Here is a 26,111-nt window from a genome sequence, read left to right on the forward strand (position 1 = left end):
CAAGGCCGACCGACCGACCGACCAATCTGACAAGCTATAGTCCTGTGGTGGAACTGGTAAACCACAACCGGGAGAACGCGTAAGCCTCGTGTTCCTTGCACGCTGCTTACGTCAATCACACATATACCAACGTTTTTTGCTTCGAGCTCAAGAAGGAGGCCTCGTCAGCGACTTCATAATGTCATTAAGGGAAGTAAATTATGGTGGTCCCAGGAAATTAAGAAAATATGGAGAACAAGTTGGTTTTGGAAGGCGGTTTCCAGATTGCTTCATCACAAATCACAACGTTGTGCTTTGATTTGGCTTCTCGGCCAAAACTTCAGCACATTCATAAATTCTTGCTTGATATACAAAGAAATGAAGGAAATAAGCAGAGAAGAAGAGAAAAAGGAAAACGATTCGCCCCGAATTAAACAAAGTTTGAAAATCGAAGGGAAGAAATAGAGTTGAGAAAAGAGGTCCCAAACGCACAGAAAAAAGCCCAAGAAACCCTTGCCGAAGGAAAGAAAGAGATAGCTCTAACAAATGGACCATAAAATAATGACAAAGGAAAATAAGGGGGGGAAAGCAATTCAAGATAATATCAAAGGCCAGAGAAATTTACATATATAATTAGGAAACCGAAATCATTAGGAATAAAAGGAAAGGCATGATAAGCAGAAGGGAAGAAGAGTAGGTCGAATTCAGAAGGAGAGGGGTATTCAGGGTTACTAATATCCAGCGTCACCAAGCTCTCGTGCCAAAACCCTGACGTTATCCACAAATCCTCTAACCAAGTCTTGGAAGCCATTGGGTTTTCTTTCCACAATTAGCCTCCCTTGTTCGCGCACCCTCCTCGCGTCAATTTCAATCTCTAGCTCATGTTCCTTTTTTGGACCCTGCGGTGGCCCGCCTCCTGCAGCCGCGGTGACCTGGGTCAAGTCCACACTAAAGCATAGGTGCTGATAACTTAAGCGATCCTTGTTCCTCTCACCGCCACCTTGGGGCACAAGTCTGTCAATATCACCCTTCCATGGCATTTCCATGTTGACACTGATACGCCAGTCAAAGGCCGTTCGTGGCGAGAATATGTTAAGATCGGCGATCCTAGCTTTTACGATCTTATTGAGAACTCTCCCTGTCTTTTGGTCGTGCGTAACTCGCAACTTAACCCGAGAGCGATGGGCGGGGACTCGCCTGACGCACATTGGGAGCTGCTCTTTCACTTCATCAGTTAATTCGTAAAATGAGTCACGTTCGCGTAAATGTTTGTATGTGAGCGGGATACGGGGGGTAGTGATAGCCGGATAATCTCCTCCCGATGGCTGTTGTGCTTGTACTTGTGCTTGTGCGGCCTGTCGCTGGGAGTCTGCAAAGGTGCGATTGAGAAATTCGTTCATTCGTTTGTGTTGGAGCTGTCAAGACATATTGCGTTAGTACAGAGCATTAGCAGTAGAAAAGCTTGGGAGTGACCAGAACTGACCTCGGTCATACTGCTCTTGAACGCGACTTTCAGGTTTGGGTCATCGGAGTCAAGAACCGTCTCAGTCTTCACAGGCAAATAGAGTCGTTGTCTCGTATTATGATCAACTAGGATGCCGATCTTCGCCTCGATTTCCAGTTGCGGCCTATCGGGGTCATCCAATTGGAATTCCTGATTGTCGACGACGTGAATAAAAAGAAAGTCGCAGATATGCTTTGTAAGCTCCTCGTATGGTTGTATATTTGTAATAGAAGGCTCCCAGGGCCCTAGGACGGTGGTCGCAGTCGATGTTTTAGCAGCATTAGGTGACGGTCCCTGCTGCTGCTGTTGCTGCTGTTGGGATTGGGGTGGCTGTTGCTGGGACATTTGAGTATTTTGTGCTTGCTGAGACGGGTTTTGCAATTGTGGTTGCAGTTGAGGTTGCGGTTGCACTACTGGATTCTGAGGATTGTGTGGTGGCTGGGGTGGTGGTGGTGGTGGTGGTGGTGGTGGTAGTGGTGCTGCTGCTGGTGGTGGTGCTGCTGCTGTTACTGCTGCTACTGCTAACGGAGTTAGAGGTTGCTGCTGGGACATTGCCGACGGGCCTGGTGGAGGTTGTCGCCTATTCTGAATGACAGGGCTGCTAGATGAACTTCTCGAGGCCTTTCGTGCAAAGATAGGTGGCTCATCATGACGTGGTCGTTTCCTTGAAGGGCCAATGGGTGATGCAGCTGACCCAGGTTGGGGAGGTTGGGCGTTGAGCGGAACTTGAATCTGGCCCGGTTGCGGACGTGCAGGTGTCGGAAAGGAATTCCTCTTTGCGGGTGGAGAAGGCTGTTGTTGGCCTTGCTGTGACGTTGGCGGTAGGGCTGCCATTTGGGTGCCGGGCTCCTCCTTAATAAGTGGCTTGCCTCCAGCATTCGATGAAGATTCCTCCATATTGGAAGGTGGTCCCATGTTTAGATGGCTAGAGGTGAGGCTTTGGTCTTCAGGAGCAAGATGTGGTGGAATTTCTGAGTCGAAGCCATTAACTTTCTTTTCTGTTTTCACCTGCCCTTCTTGTGCCCATTGTGGAGTTGTTTGCTCGCCATTTGGCGGCCTAGCGTCCGAATTTGAACGGCTATCGATATCCATCTTCTCGCTATACCCCATGGAAGGGAAACGTTGTGGCGATGGCGGGGGGTGTCGAGGCGAAGGTAGCCCCATTGTTTGCGAACCGTGTGTAGGCGTGGGCGGCTGGCTCCGCTGTCTCTGCCCTTGCTGCTGCGATTGGCTTGGAGGTTGTCCTTGTTGTTGTGGTGGTGGGAAGCCAGGGGGAGCCGGTGTTCCTGAATTCACCCTTTGACTGACAGGACTCTGGCTCAAAGAGTAGTTCTCGTTGGTTCTTCCAGCTACCCAGTCTTCTTTTTGTCCGCTGAGGCTTTCTTTCCGATCGTCTATGTACATTGGCACGCGAGTTTTCGGACTGACACTGAGATCCCTTTCACGTTCGCGTTCCCTATCAATCCTGTCTCTTTCACGTTGTTCAGTTTGCATTTCCTCAAGCTCCTTTTCACGTTGACGCTCCGCGAACATTCTTTCTCTGACCCTCCCATACCCTGCCCCGCTGCCCGGACTCATAGCAACCCCTCCCCCTCCTCCCCCTCCTCCATGAATCGGTGAGCCTGCCATCGAAGGTGGATTTGGTGTTGTCGGAGTATGTGCGTGTGGGTGTGATGGTGGAGGCGGTGGAGGCGGCGGTTTCCCTCTTTGCTGCTGCTGCGATTGCTGCGGATGCTGATGCTGGGGGGGTAGTGGATAGCCGGGACCTGGCGTTCCCATCGGTGACATTGAAGCAAATTGATTGCCGTATGGACTCCCATAAGACGTAGCACTGGTGGGTGTTAATTGTTGCCCACTTCCGGGGTGGTGGCCGCCAGGTGGTCCAGTGAATGGACTTCCTCCTCCAGACTGCGCGCTGAGGGGGTGTGGGGTATTGTAGGGACTCGGGCTCTGCACGTGGGGGCCGTATGGATGTTGACCTTGCGAGTTGCTTCTAGCCGAAGGCGAGGGAAACGGATATCCAACTTGAGAACCGCCGGAGCTCTTGCGATGGTGAAAAGGTGCACCGGGCTGAGGCGCATTAGCATTAGAGTGAGGTTGAAAGGGACTCTTGGGTGGTTGCAGCGGCGGCGGGGCAGGTCGGCCTTGTCCTGCGTTCCCATAGTGATGGGGTGGGGGAGGATGTTGCGGGTGCTGCTGTCCAGGGTATTGCTGCTGCTGCTGGTGATGGTAAAGATTGGAGGGGTTCATGTTTTGGGGCGGGGCATTTGGAGGCTGCTGGATGGGCGATTGCTGGCGATGATAAGGATGCGAAGGCGGCTGCGGAGGAAGAGGGGTATGAGGTTGATTCCGCGCGGCTCCACCGCCTGAGTCGTTCATGATACTGCGAAGATCCATCGTGACGCTTCCCGCGGTGGAGGAGGAGGCGCCAGGACTCGGCAAGAAGGAAGAAGCCGAAGGCGGCTGAACGAGGGGAGGGCCAGCGGCGGAGGTATTGCTAATACTAAGGAAGGTCGTAGTTGAAGGGGAAGGCAGAAAGGTTCTAGGTGGGAAGAGCGTCGAAGATGATAGAGACGACAATGGTGATGATGAAGATATCGAAGCGAAGGCCGAATCAACGTGATCGATATCCCTATCTGTGTCTATCGCCCCCACCGACTTGAAACTGAGCCTCCGAAGTAGGAAAATTTTCGCGGGCGATGAAGGAATGGATTGATATAAAAATTAAATTAAATTGTCAAGGAGAATAAAAAAAAAAAAAAAAAACNAAAAAAAAAAAAAAAAAGAGGTAGAGTTGTGGTCGGGTTAGTTATTATTGGAATGGTCAGAATCAGAACGTTGCTGAAACCAGAATCAGAATCAGGCAGAAAGTCCAAGGAGAAAGAGAAAGAGAACAGAAGCGAAAGGTCGGTATGGAGGCGTGGGATCCGCGCGGTGCGGTTAGGAAGTTGAAGCGAGATAGGCCTGGAGTTTGCAGATATGAAGTAAACCAGTGCAAGAAACTGTGGCATGCATCGAGAATTGAGGAGAAGACAATGTCGAAGTCGAGATCAAACCAATGGCTCTGATTCTGGCCGTGTCGTTGAGAATTTTCTTTTTTGTCTCCTGTCTCCTCCCCTTTCCCTTTCCCTCTCCCTTTCCCTTTCCCGGTCCTTTTTTCTTGTCGTGTATTAAGTTCTCTTTTCTCTCTTCCTTCTCTTCCTTTTCCCTTTCAGGAGAAGAGGGCGGCTTGTCGGAGGAGGGCGGCAACAACAGTAGCCTGACAGCGACGAGGTTGTAGTGAAGCTGACGGTGATAGTGTTTGATAGCGATGATGGTGGTGATGAGAATGATAGTTTTCAGCCATACATCCGGTCTGGAATGGAAAGAGAACGCGTGCGCGCCAGGGATCGAATCACAGCCGAGGGAAATGTGCAGGACGTTTTGAACGACGGTAACAAGGACTCTTCGGGGCTACTGATAGATATAACAATAGTACTTGGCCCGAGATAGAAGATACGGTCGATAAATTAATGATTTGTCGTAAACTAGAGGAGGGTGAGTATGTCGGTGATGATGACACTGATGTTGACGTTGATGATGGTTGGAGGCTGATGTTGACGTTGATGTTGATGTTGACGTTGACGTTGATGTTGAAGTTCAGAAGTCGAGTCCAAAACTCAAAAATTACCACAATTGCGATGTACTTCAATATTAATCCACTCGTTTGACATATGTCGATAGCAACGACGACGAATTCCAAGATTTAAAAATAAGGATCATGGGTATAGTATACTCCGCTGTATACATACATGCAAGTAATATAATGACCAATGTAAGTACCAAGTACTAGTATAAGGAGGAGAAGTACTTATAACAATACACAATTACCCCGTATATACCTATGTATATCGTAAATGAGGAGTAACTAGCTTTACTGTTCTAGAAACAACAGAGTAGCTATAGGCAGAAAAGTGCAAAGGCGGTAAAAGAGGTCAATCTCCTCCCATCATTAACTTCCAGGAAGAAGGGGGAGTCTAAATATATGTCAGTATATAAAAAATAAATAAAAATGTGGCCGCGGACTAGTTCATGGCTTTAAAGCTTTTCAGGCTAACAGTTTAGCAATTAGCAGTCAAAACCAATAGCCAACAATCTATATTATACCTATAATACAGTTTTTTGTCGATGCTTGAAATTGTCTTACGCTTACTATATATATATATGCACAGGTCTAGATTGGCTTACATCTATGCTGAGTTTTCCCAGAGTCTGTCATGTTGGATTCGATTCGAAGAACAGTCTAGATGAGCCCTATCTGCATCGATTCAATTATATTCTAGCTAGCCCCCGTTTTTCTTTGACAGCCCGCAAAAGTTTTGTGCATGACGCAGGTCCACCCACGAAAAAGATACCCACCTCCCGAATTCACTGGCGAGACCAATCGTGAGGAAGAAGGGCCCACATTACCCGAAAAACCCAGGCGGAACCAACCCCACTGGCATTCGCTGTTTCGGTGAGAAAGTTTCTGCTGAACTACTAATGAGGTGACCAGGCAGCAATCAGCACACGTTTCAGTTTCAACCAGCTATGTAGTTCCCATTATCTTAGTTGAGTGCAAAGCCTCGTTTAAAGAGCGTTTGTCAAGTCAAAGTTACGACAACCTCAGTTACTAGAATCAGAATGGGTCAATACCTTTGATATCGTGAAAAGTAGTGAGAATAAACAAATTTTACTGGTATCATGCGTAGGTAGGACGCGTCAGTACTTTGCCCACTCCAGGCGGGGCGAGGAAAGAAAAAAAAGTTCTTTCATGATGGCGGTGGCGGTGGAGCTCATCGATCGCGGTGGGTCTCTCGAAGTCCCAAAAGAAAGTTGGTTTTCTTTGTTCAAGACCCACTGACACCAAAAAATACCACACGTCACAACAAATGTACGTTCCAACAATGCCAGACCGGCCACCGGTCATCACGACCCAACATACATCCAGTAGACATAACGCGCCAGGTTCAATTAATTAGAAAGAAAAACAATGAAGAGACGAGACCTCTCTCATAATATCTATGAACACACTTGTTATTAGATATACCTTTTGAATCGTCACCAGGCGCGGCCTTTAAACCTCTTTTCGTTTCTTCTGTGACTCAATTAGCGTATACATCTCTATCATTCAACAGCTTGTGGTATACGCATATCAGCCCCTTGGGAATTTTATAGGCTTCATATATCATACTACCCCTCTCAACCGCAGAGTAATGCTCAGAGGCGGCCGAGCGCTCTGGACATGGACCTGAACAAACATCAACGGAAACATCCACCGAAATCTACTAGGTATGTTCATATAACTACAGTCTACCTTAAATATAACTCGGCATCTAGTATTATTTACCATCGATAGTATCATATCTAACTCTCATAATCCCTTGGAAACAAAAAGTGGTTCAGTATACCAAGTTCCCAATATTCCCTCCGACTCTTTCCCATTCACGGTTGGATCGGCCCAAGAACCTTTGCAGCCAAACCCAGGACCCTGTTTATTCAAAAACAGTATTCTTCCGAAATACAGCTTTAAATCTCTCCATAGACAGCCAATAGATCCCGAAGCTTTAGGAGTATCATCTATGGGGGCACTCAGGAGTAGAAAATGGAATGTCCAAGCTGAGCCCGTAGAGGCTGAAGAGGAGGAGGAGGCTGAAGGAGAGGAAGAGGAGGAGGAGGAGGAGGAGGAGGAGGAGGAGGAGGAAGAAGAAGGCAATGTACTCATGGGAGCTACTGGAAGATATAAACGTCAGGAATCAAAGAAAAGAGGTGTCTCCCGACCCCACGAGAACTATCCGATCACTGACTCCAACAGCCAGAAAACGGGTCTTAGGGTCATTACGAGACCAGACCAGCAGGGTCATTTTCAGCTTTTTAGAAAGGTTTCATCCACATATATTCCACTATTATCAGCCTCTAGAATTGAAAGAGGGACATACTACTAACTCTGCTCTCTCTTTCCATCAGTTGCTCGCCCCCTTTCAAGACGATAAAGATCCAAAGGGAAAAAATTCCAAACCATCAATTATGGATTCTAAAGGTCCGTTGATACTACTCACCCTCAATTTGTTAAGATAAAAACGCCTAGCCTTCTACGAATTCAACCAAATAACCTAAAACTCGTGTTAGGCAAAATCCCACCACTTCTCGATGAGAGAACAAAAGTTGGTAGTATGTTTGCACAGACAATAGCTCTCTCGTCCGCTGCCCACAGTTCTGGACCAGATGGAAAACCACTTTTCGATCACTGTACGCTTTCTTCGCCCCTCAAAGCCGAGCCGCCGGTAAAAGGATATCTTTTTCTAATATGTAGTAATACTCAAAACAGACAACATTAATGAAGCCAACGCCCGAATTTTGAATATGCTCAGTGGCTCGCCAGATCAACTAAGGCAAGCAAAGGAAACAATGAAAAATTGGGGCGACAACAGCGTAAGAAAAGATATTTCCTTAGATTCGGCCTCCAATGATCTAGGGAAATGAATCCCGTATTAAGTCTGATACTAACGAAGCAACCATCAAATATAGCGCCAAGTCTCATTAAACCTCAACAGAGCGCCTGATGCTCCACTCCTTCAGGGACGACATAGCCTTTGGGTCCAGCGTACTAATACATCAAGTGGGATGTTTCTACGGAGAGAAAGCCGAGAATATTGTCCTGAATGTGCGAGGTCAATCCCTGTCCCTGCAGCTCGGGAAGTAAGTCCTCTGATAACTTTACATCCATTGATTGACAATGAATATAAAGTAATTAAACAAACATCCTTTTAGACAGCAGGAAGATATCGTCTTTGCCCTCATTGGCGTGAAGTAACTGGGTCAGGGTATACAGAAACTACACACGTTAGCATTCCAAATCCAAAATTTAAAGCCCTAATCAGTACCCCTCGAAACTACTGACACCCCAGATCACTAGGCATTTGGCGGCTCTCAAAACTGCCCATTCTGTGGAAGAGCCCGTGGAACTCAGGTACGTAGATACAACCTTACCTACATCACCCCAACTATCATTATCAACATCCCCCTTTCTAACAGTTCCACTCTTTTCCGAGCCATAGTCGACACGACACTCAGACGCCTGTCCCTTCTACATGCCCATAGGCCCTAGCACAACTGCAGACGAATATGACGATGGCCTAGCCGGAGACGACGATTTCAAAAAGCTTAGGGCAGATCCTAAAGCCTTTGACGACCCTACGACTACAGCTACGATGCCAGCTCCTGCCCGAGCTGCCTCAGTGCCACCTGAGGGACTCAACCTAAACGTAGGAATTGTTGGCGACGACGGCTCCGAGTATTCAGATGAGGATGACAGCGGGCCCGATGATGATTATTGGAAAATGAAAGATGCACCGAAATCCGTCCCACCCCCACCACTACCACCAGGCCCAAAGGAGAAGAAGGGAGAGAAACCTAAAAAAGGAGTTGATAACAGAGCCGATAAAAAAGACGATAAAAAAGACGATAAAAAAGAAGATAAAAAGGACGATAAAAATGACGATAAAAAGGATGGTGGGGAAACTCCCACAGTGATTGTTGTCACTAATGGCGTAATGCCTCAGGGGCATCTTCGAGCACTCGATGCGGAAGACCAAGCCACCAATTCTCTACACTGTACCCAAGCCGCAAATGTCATAAAGCTAGCTAAGGGCTCAGCCGACCTCGAACAGAAATCTAAAGCACATTGCTTCACAGGCGTAAGAAATGTAACGAAGATATCCCCAGATGACCGCCAACGTATAGTCGACATTGAAGCTGCTGTTAAAGCCGCCAATATCCCGCGACCTTTCTGGGAGCCAAACACCTACATCAACGTCTCCACGAAAGATTTCTCAAAGGATACAGATGGCAGCCAAAGACTCCCGGACAATGTTCTTGAAAATGCAACTACAATACGGCCTACACTAGGTCAACCTGATCCTGCATATTCAAAAATAAATTACACCGGTCCTAGAAGAAAGCTTTTTAGAGGCAATGAAACATGGTTCTTGACTCGATTCGGCGGTAGCAGACTCACTTATGCTAACTGGATGGCTGGTACCGCTACTTTCGCTGATGTGCAAACGGCTGCGCCGATGGATACCACAGCTGCTACCCACCCTACGGAGTTTTATATTAAGGATACTTTGGAGGGCGTTAATTGGTATGGTGACACAGGGGTAATGACTCTTCCGGGTCCAAAGCCTCCGCTACCCCCACCAAAAGGCACACCGAAAGATAAAAATGGAAAGCCGATCATCAAAATTGATGGTAAATCTCACGAGGAGATAGGAAAGCTAGTCAGCAAGTATTTGCATCAAGTTGTACCGGCTGTAGGGACAAGAAGCAATGGATCAAAGAAGACCGATCCATCATTCTGCATAGCATGCAAGAAACAGACTACCAAGCTGGTAAGATAAATACCAATCACGAACCGAGAGGAGGAATTACGAAATCCTGTTTTCTATAACTCTTGCCGTCTCAAAGTAAATACTAATATCACCACGACTATATAGGGGGATGCTAGAAGACACCAGCATTACGGTAAGTGTTGGGCTAGCTGGCCCGGGCCAGGTGACAGCGGCGACGGCTCAGGACCTCCAGATGGTGGCGGCGGCTCAGGCCCCCCTGACGGTTCAGGCCCCCCGGATGGCAGTGGACCCCCTGACGGAGCCACTGGCAAAGGCACAAGGTCCACTCGTCCGGCTAGGAGTCCAGCGCTAGGCAGACCTTTGTGCTGTCTGCCCTCGACCCCAGATATGACCCGTAAGCGGAAACTATGGGAAAGTGTTCAAGGATACGTAACCGACAGTGAAGATGAAAGAGACTTCCTACCTACGGCTAAGAAGGAGCAATCAAAAACAAAAGATGACATAGGAACACCTCGCGACCCTAGCAAGTCTTTCAATCTAGGTGATGCGATGGATACTAAGATATTTACCGAAAAGAGGCAGAAGCGATCTTCGAAGAAGGCTAAACGGGATTATAAGTCGTCAGAATTTATTTCTTCGACCCCGACCCCCCCTCCAAATCCAAATTCACCCGTATCTACGGGCCGACCCGAGGGATCGGAATCGAAAAAGACAGAACCGGCGGAACAGGAATCTGAGGTAGAGGAGATTGAACACGTAGAATCCCCTCTTCCATGTCCCAGCTCCGAACCATCCCCTCAACCCTCCGGCCCAAGGAAACGAAAACAGCCATTAGCCACCGGTCTCCGCAGCACCGCTGCAGCACCACCAATTCTCCCTCAAAAGAACCTAGTCTCAACTCACACTTCTAGAGCAAAATCAAAACCCTTCATCCCTGCGAGCGCTACCAAAGCGACCACCGCCACCAAATTGATTGTTTCGAAGACTTCAACTTACAAATCACAGGATGGTCAAGATGTCACTCTTGAAGAACGCAAGTTTACTCGCAGGACCAAAGGAAAGACTCCCAAGGATTTTACAGAAGTAATTGAAAGTATTAGAGAGCCAGGTAAAGATTCAGCTCTTATACGACTATATAGGTTCCAAGAGGGCGAGGAGACTGGGCTTGAGAATTCTTCGAAGAAGAGGAAAATAGATGAAGAAACTCAAGAAGATATTCAAGCCGAAGATGGAAATGAGGTTGACGTAGTCTCAGAAGAAGGGCAAGACGAAGAAGATGAAAAAGAAGCGTCTTTGGGAGAAGAGGTAAGTTTCTAAGCCCATAGGAATCTTCTTATACCCGATACTGATGATTAAACAGCAACAGAGTGAATTGTCATTGGAGGAAAGCGAGAATGAGGCTCACGAGAAGGATGATAAAGAACATAACAATATGAAAGAGGAAAGGGAGGAAGGAGAGGAACAAGAAACAGAGGAGGAAAAGGCTCCTTCACCAAAAAAGAAACTACGAGCCCCACCACGCAAGAAGCCGGAACCTCCAAAGGAGGTGAAAACCCCGAGTCGCCGCAGCACTAGAGCGAAATCCGTCGGCGAAAAGGAAACGGAAAAAATAACGAGCAATAAAACACCTGCCAAACCGAAGACTAAGAAAAAGGTTACACTTGATACCCCAGTGACTGACGAGGTAAAACCTCCTAAAGTGTATAGAAAGACACCACGTGTGACAACAACGACAAAGAAATCCGCGAAGACTAAACAGAGAGAAATCGGAACCGAAACCGAGACACCTTCTAAGCCTCCAGCTAAGAAGGCCGTAGCCAAGGCCACTAAGGATACTGCTACCAAAACAACCAAAGAGCCTACTGTAGCTAAAAAGGTTGCAATTAAAACCCCAAGAAAGGCTGCAACAAAGGCCGCGGAGGCAAAGAAGGCCAAAGCTAACACTCCAGCGAAGACCACTGTAGCAAAGAAGGCGGGCGCTAGTAAGAGGGTTTCTAAAAAGTAAAGGATCTCCACAGTACAAGTTTAGAATGCAGTTAGGTGCCAACAAAATGAAACCTAAACGCTGCCATGTCAAAAGTCATATGGAGAGATCTAGAGAGGAAATATTGGGCTGTGGTACGTAGTTAAGGCTACACTATCACAACTAGGAAAGGAAAGAATCAAATACGACAATGAGAATTTATCAACGATATATCGATAATGTCTATAGCACTCGTGTCAGCAGTAATTTAAATGCAGAAATTATCCTTCAGCTCCAAAATTTGCAAAAAATCTACTGTGGTACTAGTGATATGTTGCATTTTGATACCGCAGTGTTGGAGAAGTTTCGCCAGGCCCGAATGCGAACGCGAATAAACTAGCCAAATATGCAAATACATCATGATCACTTATCAGAAACTGAACTATGATTCAGTAAGCTGAGTGGCGATAAAGCATCAGCCAGCTTTGCCACATCCAATATCCAAAAATTACCATCGAGCTCGAGGCTCTCTAGCCAATGCAAAGTAACAAAATAACAATGGCCGTTAGGCCTAGCTGGAACTCTTAAAAGCATATAAGGCCGACCCTGTGCAAATAGATACGCAGATATACTGCTCACATGCAAGTGCTCGACGGTCCTTTCCCTTAGCGATCAGTCCGATCCCCTCCCATCGAGAATGATAATGGTATGAACGACGGCGGGGACCCACAATTAATGGCATTACATTCCCCGCTGACATTAACCGCCCTCAAGGTTCAATAGATTAACTACGCGGAGCCAGACTTTCATTCAATCTTTACGAGACACTAAGCTGATAAACAGCCGGCAGTCAGCCAGCCAGCTCAGGCTATATACCGCCAAATTTAATACATATATACCCAGTCTCTCAACATAAGCGTAGTCTACAGGGTCATAAATATCGACCGGTTTCGTCAATCAACGCCATTAATGCGTGTGCTCACTGAATCCCAAAAGCTATAAGTGCCTTATACTTAAATCGACCATGCCTCGCTGTCGTAAGGTTCAAAATCGGACCATCCACGAATCTATAGCCGAACAAAAGTACCAAATATCCAAAGAACTCGAAATTCTCAAGCAACTCAGGGGAAATTCTTCAACATGGAGCTTAGAAAATGAAAAGGAGAGCGAAAGACTGAGTAAAGAAATTATAGAGCTGTCATGTCAGTCCGTTGTGCTGTATAATCAGTTTGTAGCATCGCCTGAGCGGTTGGGGAAGATGCGTATTTCATATCGAGAGTTATGTCAGATTTGGCTAGTCTGAATATAGACTTATATCTGGAGCGGATTCACCGATGCCGGCCTACGGCATATCCATATCGATAGAAATACAAGGGCCATATTGGCAAAATATTAAATTTAAGTAGAATGAACGGATCATATCGTCGCCTAGACTTGTATATGGGGCTTAAACTCACAAGTAGCCCATATCACAGCCCAATAATAGAAGTTCTTTATACATCTTCCAACTGAAAAAAGAAATCTTTAAATAAGGTTGTCTAAAAGATTAGCATCTTAGGAATTAAATCCTCAGGCTCATGACAGCTTTAATCTTCATGCATTTAACACGTCTAAGGATTAATCGACGTCACTCCCTTCTGCTCGAATCTCTAAACCTACCGGATCGGTGTACCAGGTCTAGCCATCAAAAATACAATGTAATCTCAGATTAATGTCTTATGTGCCCCGAAGATTGGGGCCAATATCAATTATGTGTATTAATCTCATTTACCAAAGTTAACGATGAATCCAGTCAACAGCCTGTCAGCCTTGATGTGCAACAAGACTAAAAACATCGAAGTATAGTACCCCGGTATTAATTCATATATATCGCTCATTAAAACCCATTTTCTATCGCCCAAAAAATCGCGTGCGGGTCCTCCAGCCCTATAGGCCGACCCCTCCGCGATGATTCCTAACTAGCACGTACAGTTCGCCTAACCTGTCCGTCCAGCCTAACCGTTAAGACAATCAATACTTACTTACCGACAATGCAATAAAGTCCAAAGCTATACATTAGGACACGCCGATAGTTCCTATTACAGTATAGTTTCCCCCAAAAACCGGCCGGATATGCACGCCAGAAAACTGCCATGATATTAGTCTATAGTTATCCACAATTACGAGCCCCATACTCATGACAACTTCCTAGCGGATCAGACTCGACTCTTGATAAATGATCGCAAAACTCGGTAAATCTACGCGGAGGAATTTGTGTTTATAATTGAGGAAACGATACTGAAACTCGGTTGTTGTTGGAGGGGAGGGGTGTAGTGGCGAACATGACCAGGGTCACCGCTGCTAGGCGATTGAAACATTCAATTCAGCGAGAAATACCACGCGGACATCGAGATTTGAGACCTCCTCGCGAGTGTCGACTCGAGGTCCAATTCGAGAATTTGAGACAGAGCGCGCAATTAGGTACCTATAAACAGGCACCTTGGGTAGATTCTCTGACTCCTAGCCAGAGCTGCGGAGTGAAGGACTTAAAAATACCTGAATCCTCCCGATCCCAGGACCTAGCTACCCGAGAAGTTATGAGACTAGCTAGCTCTGAGGGGTAGTCGGCGTATGCAAGTAATGCGAAAGGTTCGAACAAGTCAATTGATCAAAAAGAGAATGCACAGCCAAGCTTTGCGAGTCAACAACATTTGCAACATTTTGACTAACTGCATGATACATACGAACATTCGATATCACAGTGTCTATCCGATTCGATTTTCCAAAAAGCCCAAAAAGCCACAATCGTAGGCAGACCCCTAGGTTGCATCTTCTGGAGTATTCCCTGCAGCCACGGCTTTTCAGGCAGTGCGCCGCCAGAGTGCATAAAAACATGACAAGCAAGGCCGAAACGGACGTCAGAGAAAAGAAAAACCCTAATAGCCCAAACAAAAACTACACCAAGAGAGCACCGACCATCTTCATTTGTTCGGATCTACTCTTTCTTTGGTTTAGTGTCTATGTACGTCCATGTACACCCGATCCCGAATGGAGGAAGAATAGCATTAAATCGGGTATACCGAAGCGTACGAGCCAATGTCAATACAAGAGGATGATTGTCCTATGAATCTATCGACAAACCCACGCTAGCGCACGGAATGTTCTGCCACAGGTCCCAGCTGGAATTTTCCCACCATCCGAAAAGGCTGCAGGGTTTAAGTTGCCTATCCGCAGCAGCCAGACCAGCGTTTTGAGGGGGGTCTGAAACAGCGTGCTATTCGCACTGCACTGCCTGTCGCAGTTGGGCAGCTGCTGTATAGGGCCCGTCGACGTTGTGTAATTGTATTATTTTGCATGATCCGAAGCATGGCGTTCAAAGGTCTATATATCACTGGCCTTTGTTCCCATGTCTAGTCTGTAGATTTTAGCTCTAAATTAACTAGACTATAAGCTATCGAATACGCTCAGGATATCAGGATATATCACCGTCTCAATATAGTTTAATCGAATCGAAGGCACAAAAAGTTCATACAAAACATGGTTAGCTTCCTCTCTCTGCCTCGCCATATTCGCGATAAGATCTACGCTCAAGTCGTTCTATTCGATGAGCCAATCCTTACGCAGGAAGCCATCGATGACATTTGTGGTCGAAAATCACCAACAGCCCACAACTTCGCCACTCCCTCAACAGTCGGCCTTTCAATTTTCCGTGTGAACAGGCAAATCCACGAGGAGGCATCTTTTATTTTCTACACCCAGAATGTCTTCTCTATCAAGGTTGTCACGGAAGCCTATGAGTCCTATAACCAACGAAAACAATGCTTCAGGGCTCGATGGACCACTCCATGGGAAGATATTGCCTATGAGTTTACTGAAGAAGGTGGAATCGGTCACTTCTGCCCGGGCGATTATGGTGGAAACCTCGGAAATGAAATCCTTCAAAAGGATGTCAAAACCTACATCTATCCATCCATCCGATACCGCCACCTCCTTCGCAACGTTCGTATCGAGATCGTTGATACCTGTTTTATGGAATACTGCACTCAGCAAGTCCCAATAAAGAGACAATCATCTGTCGGAAAGAGGAAGACTCTATACACTCTTCTCAGAAAGCCCACTTTCAGAAAGACAAATCCTGGGAGGATTCCACTTAAAACAATCTTTATGCCTTTGGCATGCAGACTTCGATGTCTTCTTGCCGCTTGCAGCACTAATGTCAATATTGCCATTACTGTTTCCACTACTATGCTTGACAACTTCGATGAATTGAGCACTAGAGCTTACAAAGATCTTGTTGAGCTTGCGTCCCCATTCACTAAGGGATACAAAACCGGAAATGTCGACCTCCATATCCAGTACGAAGAGGATTACGAATTGGATCCGAAGTACGAAGGGTTAAAGACAAAGGTTTTGAAAACCTGCAATCGGGACGCTAAGATTGATGGACCGGAGGGACAGAAATTCGAGAATGTCGATGTTGAGTTAATGTTGCACTGGAGGTTGTTGAAGGGAAGATTGGTGATCCGTTGAAAAACGACGGCAAATTTAATGAACTCATGGCAAGCATTTATTGGAGTTTTTGTTTCTCTTTGGAAGCGTTTATTATGTATACATGTACTGCATCGGATGGCGCAAATTATGGCAATTTTGGGTTTGGGATAGGTTGGGGATATTAGATAGCATGCGTTACCAATTTATTACTACAATGTCTAATACGATAAATTCATCACTATTCAAATGAAATCTTTCTTATCTTGAGATCAAGCTCTTGATTTTGTAAGCCATTATGGATAATATGTATATGTGACGCCTGTCTTGCGTTAAAGAATGGCAAATGTATCGTACAGTGACTGGTAATGCTATATATTACACGGCTATCTACAGCTCCCCCAATTTACAACATAGCCCTCAGCCAACCCTTCTTGGGCTTCTTCTTCTTCTTCCCTTCCGACTTAACATCCATCTCCTCCGCTTCAAACAATCCAACCCCTAATTTCTGAGCCAAGCTCAGAACTCTAGACCCGACAGTCTGGCTGTCTCTCCTATTCTTTCCTTCTCTGCGGGTTACCGCGATCTTTTCAACCATTTCCCAGAGTTTCCCTTGCATTTCTATCTTCCCATCCGATCCGATCTTCGGACGCCATTCGGGATTTATTCTTGTCTTTCCATTCTTCACCTCAAGTATGTGATCACTTGTAAACTGAGTAAAGGCATTCTTCAAGCTTTGGCTGTTCACCGCCTCGAAGTAGCTAAGGTCGCCTTGGTGATAAAGCGTCTTTCCTAGCAGCTGCGATACATCCAAGAATCGCTTGGAATCCACCCAACCTTCATCCACCCCGTCTTTCCCTATGGGGGGTGTTATCCCCACTACGGCAACACCTGCAAGCCATACACCTTCGATGAATGGCCAGATCATAAAACAATAAAAGTCATAGTTTTCTCTGCCCCTCTCGCGTTCTCGTGGACTAAGCTCAACGTAGTCCACCTCATCCGGTGAGCTCTTGGAATGTACCACATTAATCACGTCGTCGGCCCCTAGCTCTCGGAGAGTTTTCCGAAGATTTGTGACGAGACCTTCCGTAGGAAAAACGAATTCATTTCGGAATAGACGAGAAATAAAGGAAACATGGTCGTAAAGTTGTTGCCAGCCGATACGTTGGTTCGCAGGGCCGCCGCCTTGTTTGATCTTTGTGTACATGGCCGCACATACCACGGCCTCTAGGATGAATAAGTGAATGACCATATTGCGGTAGAAGGAGAGTTGGAACCTAAACAAATGTTAGTTTTAGTGGACTACTTAAAAAGGATAGACTGGGATAGCTTACCGATCCACGGCATAATAGGTTTCCTCGGCAAGGTTATCGAGCTTGCCTACAAGATCCCCAATAACCTCGAGACCTTTCTCAACCACCGCCTCCGTTCCAACCCCACCGAAATGAGCCACCTTGGCACCTTTAGAAATGATCCGACACTTTAGCCATTCTATACGTCTGATAAGTTCGGTTTTTCCAACACCCCTTCCCCGCAGTGTCAGTAGCACTGTTCCTATTAGTGCCGTAGGCATCACGACGGAACAACTGTTGATGTCGCTAAGAACTTTATATCCTAGACTCCTAAGCAACCTCACACGTTGATCCTGTGTAAGGACAATTTCTTCCATTACGGCACCATCCTGTGGAGCCGCTAGAGTTGGTGGCACGGTTATGGTTCTCTCCATCTGCTTCAAAATAAAGTTGCGCAGACTCCAGGGCTCGTGGAACCTGACGTCGACTCTACCCATCTTGAGGGAGAGGACAGAGCTCGCGTTAAGAAAGTCGTAGAGATTTTCTTTCTTCTTTGGAACGCCCAGGAGCTCGTTAATGTAGCTCTCGGATTCAATGACTTTATCGTACTGTGTGGAAACAGGGACGATTAAACAATCCTTGACCCTCCCTGAGAGAATGCTGGATAGGATAAAATTCAGGATTCCAAATTTCGGAGGCAGCAGCTTTCCTGTGCGACTTCTGGTACCCTCAACGAAACATTCCATATTGTACCCTCTTCGAAGTAGTGTATCGACGTATCCCTGGACCATGGTTGGGTATAGTTTGTCGTCTCCCATCGATCTTCGAATATAAAATGCTCCAGCGTTTTGAAGGAATGAGCCAACGACCGGGAAGTTGAGGTTATCTCCAGCAATCACAGCCGGAAGGGCAATGCCTAGTCGATAGCAAATGACTTGTAACGAAACGTAGTCTATATGCGACCGATGGCAAGGAAGAAAGATCATTGACTGTTTCTCTTCGGCCGCTTTACGGGCGTACTTTGTGAGTGTGACGACTTCATCCATGGACACGTGAACTCCCTGGTGGTATGTTCGTGAGAGGACTTGAGATGCAAGCCAGTAGGCTGTCTATACCCGCCTGTCAGCCTATGCGAAAACAAAAGCTCCTGGTCCTGTGTTTAACATACTCGAATGAAGCTTTTGCTCTCCATCTTGCATATCATGCCATCGACCGTCCTGTCAGCAAGCTCTCGCAGCTGTCGCACTACTTCTTTCTGTCTCTTCTCTTTCTTGGCGCCGGGGAGAAAGCCTTGGCCGGCTTCATAATCAACAGTTTCCGTTGCTAGGTGTTGGATCTTGTTCTCGACAAGCTTGGACTCCAGAATCGCCTTCTTCATGTCGTCCGTGAACCCGTTGTAATATACCGGCTGGCCAATTGGGTTATCGTAAGCTCTCCATCCAGTGCCAGAGTACATCATCTGAATTTCGCGAAGAAATTCTATAGGGTGGTCTCTGAAATGCGAATGCTTTTGGGCAATATTGCGGGACATATCTGGTCCATCGGCCGTAACTTGGATGTTAGCAATGGCTGCTTCAGCTTCGGATTCGGGGATGACATCTTGAACGAGTGGAGTTTGAATTGGGTTTTCTTGGTTGAGGATGTCGATGTCCAGTCCAGAATCAGACCGGGAACTAGGCGGCCTCCGAGGAGATTTCTCCTTATCCTCCATTGTTGACGTCAGTAAGGTCTGGTAGATGAGTCTTTAACTCGCGATCGAACAGGTTGGTAGTTTGGATGAGCGGGTACTATCGAAAGGGGTTTGATGGTGAAGCCGGAGATATCCGTCGCAACCAGCACATCATCAGCTCGGCGGGAGTAGCAATTGATAGATAGACAGATGGCGGATAGAAGAAAAGGTCAAGTCACCATGATGACGCTTCAAGTTTAGATACTTGCTTGAATAGTAAATTCGACCTGCCTTGTCGAGCAAAGAGCATGAGTTCGGCCACTTTCCATTATGTGCGCTCGCTAACAAATAAACCGCGGTTAATCGTTTAACTGGGCGACTGCCGAAATTTGTTTTTGTTGGGGATCAAGATCGCAAGAAATTAAATTACCCTTGATATGAGCTCACGTGATCACGTCTTGGCGGTTTGTACGACATGAATCTTGTTACACGTACATAGCAGGTATGCATAGTATAACGTGCACAATCATGGTCCTCGAGCGCCTGGGTTCGAGGCTAACGAATCCCCAGATTTTTTTTTGAAATTTTATATTTGCATTTGCATTTGCATTTACATTTGCAACATCTGTACATACCTACAGCCAAATATATGTGTTATAGCGGATAATATTAATATTAGTATTGCATATATTGTATATGCACGGATTTTTTACCGTTTTCGAACTTTATAATTAATTATTTATATAAGAGACACCGTAGCTTATGATTTTTTTTATGACTAGCCTAGCCCTGCAGTGATATCATGATACATCACGATCGACATTGCATGCATTGCGCATCGACATAGCTTAGCTGATACGATACGCTTATATATATTTATACCAACAGAAATTAAATTAGGCGACTGACCAGAGTCCTTTAAAGCTTTGGCAAAAGTCCATGTAGATTTATAAATTTAGTTCCTAGACGTAGATTATGACGAGATTCTGTCCGTTTGTATGTACATACAATTGTCGGGCCCGCGGGGTTAACGTTCCTTGAGGCCCGTTCTCGAAAAGTAACTGGCATTAGACTCTTACACGCTGAATTGTCCAAAGGATGGATGGCCGGATGGATGCTCAAATATTGTGGTGAGCTGGAAGCGCGCATATTGATATTTAATGGTCATATGACACACAGGCATAATCCCATGGTTCACAGTATTCTATAATTGATAGTCGAGAGTATAATTGATAGTTTTTTCAGGATAAAATTAATGAAGTCGGTATTGATCTTAGCTAATTATAAAGAAACATTCGATGTTTGGAAGGTATCTCCTTAGGCTCTATTGTTTTTTTTTAGATGTAATCCAGTCTCCTAAGTTTGTACTAAGCAGCAGGCTTCTAAGCTAACATAATTTCATTTGATCCTTGGATCCTTCGAAAGATTCACTTTAACTGAATTACCGACCTCGCCCTAGCTAAGCTGACATGAGTAATCGACTTATGCATAGAACTATATACATATGGAGCTTTGGAGGTGCAGCTATACATAATCCACCAATTTGCAAAACGAAATTCGGAACCTCGCCCATTGCTATAAACTTATAAGCCGAACTCCTCAGCAGAGCCACGAAACTTTCCAAGACTCAAAGACGACATTAGCGACAATATATTAATAATAATATTGAAGCTGGCTAGATTCAATGGCCGTACATATTCCCGACATAGCAAAAGTAAGAGGCTTTCCGAAAAAAGAAAAAGAAAAGAAAAGAAATAAAGCGCTATCACAGGTTTCGTTCCCAGACATCTAAACGTCAAAAGGGGAGGTTTGCGGGTATGTACTTATATCGATAGGTATCGTATATCAGGGCCTTTCAATACCTACAAAAAAAGAAAAAAAGGAGAAGGTAACGAGGATATGGCGTAGGTGCTATGGAAGAGGAGAGAAGTCTCCATCTGACCGGTTGGAGAAGTATTGGACGAACCCCGCACAAGATCCGAAGGTATGCTAGATCTACTCTCGTATTCCTTAAATGATAACGACGTCGCGTCACTGATACCCTACATACTTACCATCTTCACGGATACCCGTCCAGACCTTTTGGTTATCAGCTTGCTCCGGCCTTACGGCACTCAATAGTTCCCTCGTATACGCGGCCGCTGAAAGTGCCGCATATTTGTGCCAGTCGTCGTTTTTGTGTGAATCTGAGTAGTCACAAATACCTCGAATTACCAAACACGGATATGTGTTCATTAATCCTGCGGCTTCCGTCTCAAAGCAAAGGATCTTCAGGTCCGGATCTCGAGCATACATTTCCCTCTCTTCGGTTCTTTCTATGAGCGAGTTAGAACTTCCAATCATGCCGTAGTGTACGCCAACGACGCGGTTTGTTAAGCGGGGCTGTTGGTTCCAATCTTCCAGTTTATCAGGATTGCAGTTATCGCAGTTTGACCCGCCTTCATGTTCGTAATCAGCCCGGTATAATCGATCCTGAGCCGGTCGTTTAAAGTCCTGCCGAGTCATTCGTTCGATATTTGCGGCGACTCTATCTGGTAAGCCCGGATCGTCATAACGTCTCCTGACCTCTTGTTGAGCTGCGCGGAGTACCCTTGGCGATGGGCTCAGAAAGCCGATTCTTTGGTCATAAGCCCTTCCCTCTATCCTGAGCCTCCGTACAAAGTCTAGTTGCACCACACCGCCAAGGGTTCCCCGTGGGGTACTAACAACGACATCCCCGAGTCGTACATCATTCTCTCTGGTTGGGGCGCCTTTCCCGATACCAACCATCAAAGTGAATCTTAACGCCGGAAACGATCGAATCATGTCTTTTGCGACAGAAGCTGCACAATTCGTACCGTATTCACCATCTGGCAGACACGTGATAACCACATTATGGCCATAAATCTTGCCAAATGCATATAGATTATCGTCGCGTTTTTTGGATGTTCCAGGGCCACTGAATACAAAATCCAACATTGTATGAGCGGCGGCGTACTCCTCCTTCAAGGCACATATCCAACCGATTGAATATCCATCCTCGCTAGGCTCCAGTAGGGTATTTTGGGATCCGGTAACCGGTTTGTTGGTTCCGGATGGCTGCGAGCTAGGTCGTCGATTCACTCTGAGTATAACAGGCTTTTAAAATTCAGAGAGATAATATTGAATCTTACCGGCCGTGGGTGGTTGGTATATTGGCGGACATTGTTTAAACCGGATTGACAAATATATATGTAAACCCCCGGGTGCGACAAAATTCCCAGTTGTCCTAATGAAATGGAAAAGCTATCCAATACTATATACTGTAAGAGCCAAGATTATCAACGATGGGCGATACTGCTTTACAATTAACGCAAGCTTAGTATTCATATAAATCAAGGGAAAAAAAACAAGATGGGTTTTAGAAGGAAGGTAGATTCGAGTATTCAGGTTATATTGTCCCAGCTATACGTATGCCTTTGGATTTAGTTCCCTAGTTAATCTGTGCAGCTGTGGCTGAAACTGTACAGTCCTTTTATAAATTTATATCGTCGTTGTACGTACAGATATATATTGCATACTATACGTATACTGGGAATTCACAAGGGATGAGGCTGTGGAAATATAGGACCACCAAACCTTCCATTTTGGGATGCATACTAGTATGCTAATATACGCACAGTAGCTATGCATTGCTTTGGATATCCACCGATACCGCGAATAGAAAGACTTAGATATTCTCTATTACATTAAAGTTCTGGTTTTATATAAATACCTGATTGGTGGAAGGTAATATTTTACATGCATATGCGCAAGTGAATGAATATACTTAAGCGCCCAAGCCTGGAATTAAAAGGACAATTTTAAAAGTATTAGCTTGGCCCCATGGCCCCAATGGCTTTTGATCCTTCAGAAGCGATTTTCGGCGATTATTTAATATGATACACTAATTAACAAACATCAAACGCGTTTTAGTATAAATCAGCGGCTTTCGGTCGGCTGTAGTCGTATCGATTGACCAAAATTTCTGCTCAACATTAATTTGTAAATAGAAGAGGGCCATGGCGCCACGGATAAGTTGCACATAGGCAGTGATTCTAGCAACTGCAAATTAGCGCTCGGAATCTATTTTGCGATACTGGGTAGACTAATATGGAGTGGGCACCGAATATCTGCCTAGGTATCCGGTTCATGGACCAGCTTATAGCTCAGTCTCGACACTAAACCAGCTTAGAGGTTACTATAAAAAAAGATACTCAATAATGCACGATTCGCATCATGGGCGCTTACTGAGGTAGCTTGATGCTCTGCGGCTCTATAGACCAATGTATTATATTAGTCGGCATGCATGTATCAGTTAACTTGTGTGCAGATAACTCGATGATAAAATAAACGCGCGCGAATTGCAGTCTACTCGATAAAATTAAATATAGCGTGCCAAAACGAAAAAAATAGTTTATATACTCAAATCGATTGTATACACTCAAATCGGCACCAGCCACAGCTATATACACTTAAATTTACACCAGCCACACAGTTTTCGAGCTTAACGCATCTACAATACCCATATTAAATCTAACTTAGAAAGCTTTTAAAACATCTATCTTCCTACTTGCCCACCCGCCTGCCTACCTATCTACTAGCCTATCTACTGGCCTGTTTACTAGCCTGCTTAGTAGCTTAGCTAACTATTCCAATAGCTATTCCAGTAACTATTCCAGTAGCTATTCCAGTAGCTGTCCCAATACCTGCCAATTAGTTAATGAAGTTAACTGCCGGCATGCGCATGCCTGCTAATGAACTGCTTGATAGTGAACTACCTGCTAGTGAACTACCTGCAAGTGAACCCCGCCTGCCCAGCATACGTTACATAATTATATATAATAAAAATGTATAAGTCTTAAAATTCTCTAAGTTAGATTTACTATAGATATTAAAGCCGAATATTGCGTGGCTAATGTAAATTTAAATATATATAACTATGGCTGGTGCCAATTTGAATATATACAATCGATTTGAATATATAAACAATTTTTTTCCGTTTTAGCCCGCCATATTAAAAAAGGATCCTCATATTCCTAATTTGTATACATGTACTAGTCTAGTTTCATTGTTACATGTGCGTACCTACATGTATTCGGCTATCTGCGAAGTCTGTTCCTAAGCTATAAGGTGTCTCCTCTTTCGCTTCGTATTAAATAACTAAGTAGTCTAGGGGTCACCCACCTGTCTCTTAGGTACTCAAATACTTAACTTGCTGGTAGTTAATCTTGGAACGAGTGTATGAGGTAGTTTTACAGGCGAATTTGAACTTGTGAAGACTCCCATGACAGATGGCCATATAGAAATCCAGGGATACCAAAGTACCTAGCTAGGTAATTGGCAAGTGCCGAGACTGTACATCACTATTCCTTGTGACATCATTAAATCAAAGCTATCAATCACCTTGTTGCAAGTTTACGTAAAGTTACCATTCAACAACACAGACTATAGTTGATATGAAGACCGAAAAGAGGGTCGTGGTACCCAAGAGAGGCCTTTGCTGCCGATAAAGGGTTGGGAATTGCATAGATCAAAAGTATAGGACGAAATAGACTATAGTCTGGTATTATGAGCCATGCAATTGCATGACCCGATTAACGCCTGCTGCTATGATTAGTCTATTAGAGTATAAAAACAGTCCGCTGGTAGAGCTATTAAGCCATCAGTGGTTCAAACATTTATATAGATTGTCAGAAAATTTAGACCGTATGCGAGATCTGGGGTTCCAGGCCCACCGATCTAGCTAGTTAGCCGACTAGGTTGGAACGTCTTTTCAATAGTTCTTGAAAAGCCCATCCGCCCGACCATCGACCTTATCGTCAAGTGACCGTATAGTAGTCACAATATGACATATATAGCTGCGCCCGCCATACTCTATTTCGACATATCCAACCAATATAAATCCAAGATCCACTTGTGCACACGTCCAACCCCTTCGGCGAGGGATATGGTGTAAATCAGACAAGTCTGACCCCTTAAAATAACTACCAATTAAGTCTGTTCGAAAAGATCTAGCAAATTCACCATTTTGCAACTTATATGCATTAAAATTTACAAATCCCGACGACAGAGACTCCATCCACACAAGTACGTAAGAAAAACACCCCCTTCCCACTTTGTACGACGTCAACATGTAAGGCGTTATGTGGCATAATACCTAGCTCCTAGAAATTATCTGGGGTACATACATATTTGTCCCTAAATCTTGACAAATCGCACCCCTCCTCCGTCTCGTATTCGGAAAAACGTTGTCACCAAAATAGTATGGGGTCACCAAAATCAAGCTGGGTAAGTACGATGACTGATACCGTTAAATTCCGAAGCTAACTATATTCTGGTCAATTGTGGAAAGCTGTCCGCCCGTTAATTGTGTAACATTCTGTTCATATTTTCCCATCAATCCCATGCGCCTGCAAACTTTCCAAGCCACAGCTCCCATTTAAACACGCGTCCCTCGTGTGGGATGTAATAATGATCACTGCCATCGATGCATCAAGAAAAAGGGACTAAGATTTTGCATTCGTCTAAATCCTTATTTTCGGAGTTACCCCGTCAATGCGGGTCCCAAGTATTCCAACGGTCTCAAAGCTTTTTCAATGATCATATGAGCCAGTGCGACGGTATTACTTAACAGATTACTTCGGGTGGTAAGCCCATTAAACACCGGACCCGCTCAAAACCCTAGTGCCTGAGTCAGGGAATCGTAAAAATATGGGGTAATAGTAATAATATATTTCAACATATTTGTTTTCATGCTCGATCTTGTGTGTGTGTGGTATTTGCGCAGTACAAAGGAGTTGTGTAAGCGGCTCGGGAAGAACCAGAAGGGAAGCCAGGGGCGATGTCGTGGTTTTTGAATTTCGGC

At 45.3% G+C, this 26,111-nt stretch overlaps 5 protein-coding genes across 5 annotated transcripts; 2 read left to right on the top strand and 3 right to left on the bottom strand.

Annotated features, from left to right (window-relative positions):
- Window positions 1-710: 710 nt before the first annotated feature.
- Window positions 711-3,880, bottom strand: AOL_s00004g27 (uncharacterized protein; the record flags this gene model as incomplete). Its single annotated transcript, XM_011118677.1, has 2 exons — window positions 711-1,394; window positions 1,463-3,880. The coding sequence occupies 2 exons, from the start codon at window positions 3,878-3,880 to the stop codon at window positions 711-713; spliced, it is 3,102 nt and encodes a 1,033-aa protein (XP_011116979.1).
- A 3,203-nt stretch (window positions 3,881-7,083) lies between these two features.
- AOL_s00004g28 (uncharacterized protein) lies at window positions 7,084-11,857 on the top strand (the record flags this gene model as incomplete). Its single annotated transcript, XM_011118678.1, has 10 exons — window positions 7,084-7,383; window positions 7,469-7,541; window positions 7,631-7,750; window positions 7,830-7,933; window positions 8,030-8,200; window positions 8,273-8,344; window positions 8,418-8,471; window positions 8,560-9,891; window positions 9,997-11,157; window positions 11,213-11,857. The coding sequence occupies 10 exons, from the start codon at window positions 7,084-7,086 to the stop codon at window positions 11,855-11,857; spliced, it is 4,032 nt and encodes a 1,343-aa protein (XP_011116980.1).
- A 3,474-nt stretch (window positions 11,858-15,331) lies between these two features.
- Window positions 15,332-16,324, top strand: AOL_s00004g29 (uncharacterized protein; the record flags this gene model as incomplete). Its single annotated transcript, XM_011118679.1, has 1 exon — window positions 15,332-16,324. One exon carries the CDS (start codon window positions 15,332-15,334, stop codon window positions 16,322-16,324), a length of 993 nt encoding a protein of 330 aa, XP_011116981.1.
- A 364-nt stretch (window positions 16,325-16,688) lies between these two features.
- Window positions 16,689-19,288, bottom strand: AOL_s00004g30 (uncharacterized protein; the record flags this gene model as incomplete). The annotated part of the gene is made up of 3 exons (XM_011118680.1): window positions 16,689-17,562; window positions 17,620-18,686; window positions 18,746-19,288. 3 exons carry the CDS (start codon window positions 19,286-19,288, stop codon window positions 16,689-16,691), a joined length of 2,484 nt encoding a protein of 827 aa, XP_011116982.1.
- Window positions 19,289-21,277: 1,989 nt separating this feature from the next.
- On the bottom strand, window positions 21,278-22,430 carry AOL_s00004g31 (uncharacterized protein; the record flags this gene model as incomplete). The annotated part of the gene is made up of 2 exons (XM_011118681.1): window positions 21,278-22,331; window positions 22,399-22,430. 2 exons carry the CDS (start codon window positions 22,428-22,430, stop codon window positions 21,278-21,280), a joined length of 1,086 nt encoding a protein of 361 aa, XP_011116983.1.
- Window positions 22,431-26,111: the final 3,681 nt, after the last annotated feature.

This window comes from Orbilia oligospora, assembly GCF_000225545.1.
Source record: "Orbilia oligospora ATCC 24927 unplaced genomic scaffold scaffold00004, whole genome shotgun sequence".
Taxonomy (NCBI): Eukaryota; Fungi; Ascomycota; class Orbiliomycetes; order Orbiliales; family Orbiliaceae; genus Orbilia; species Orbilia oligospora.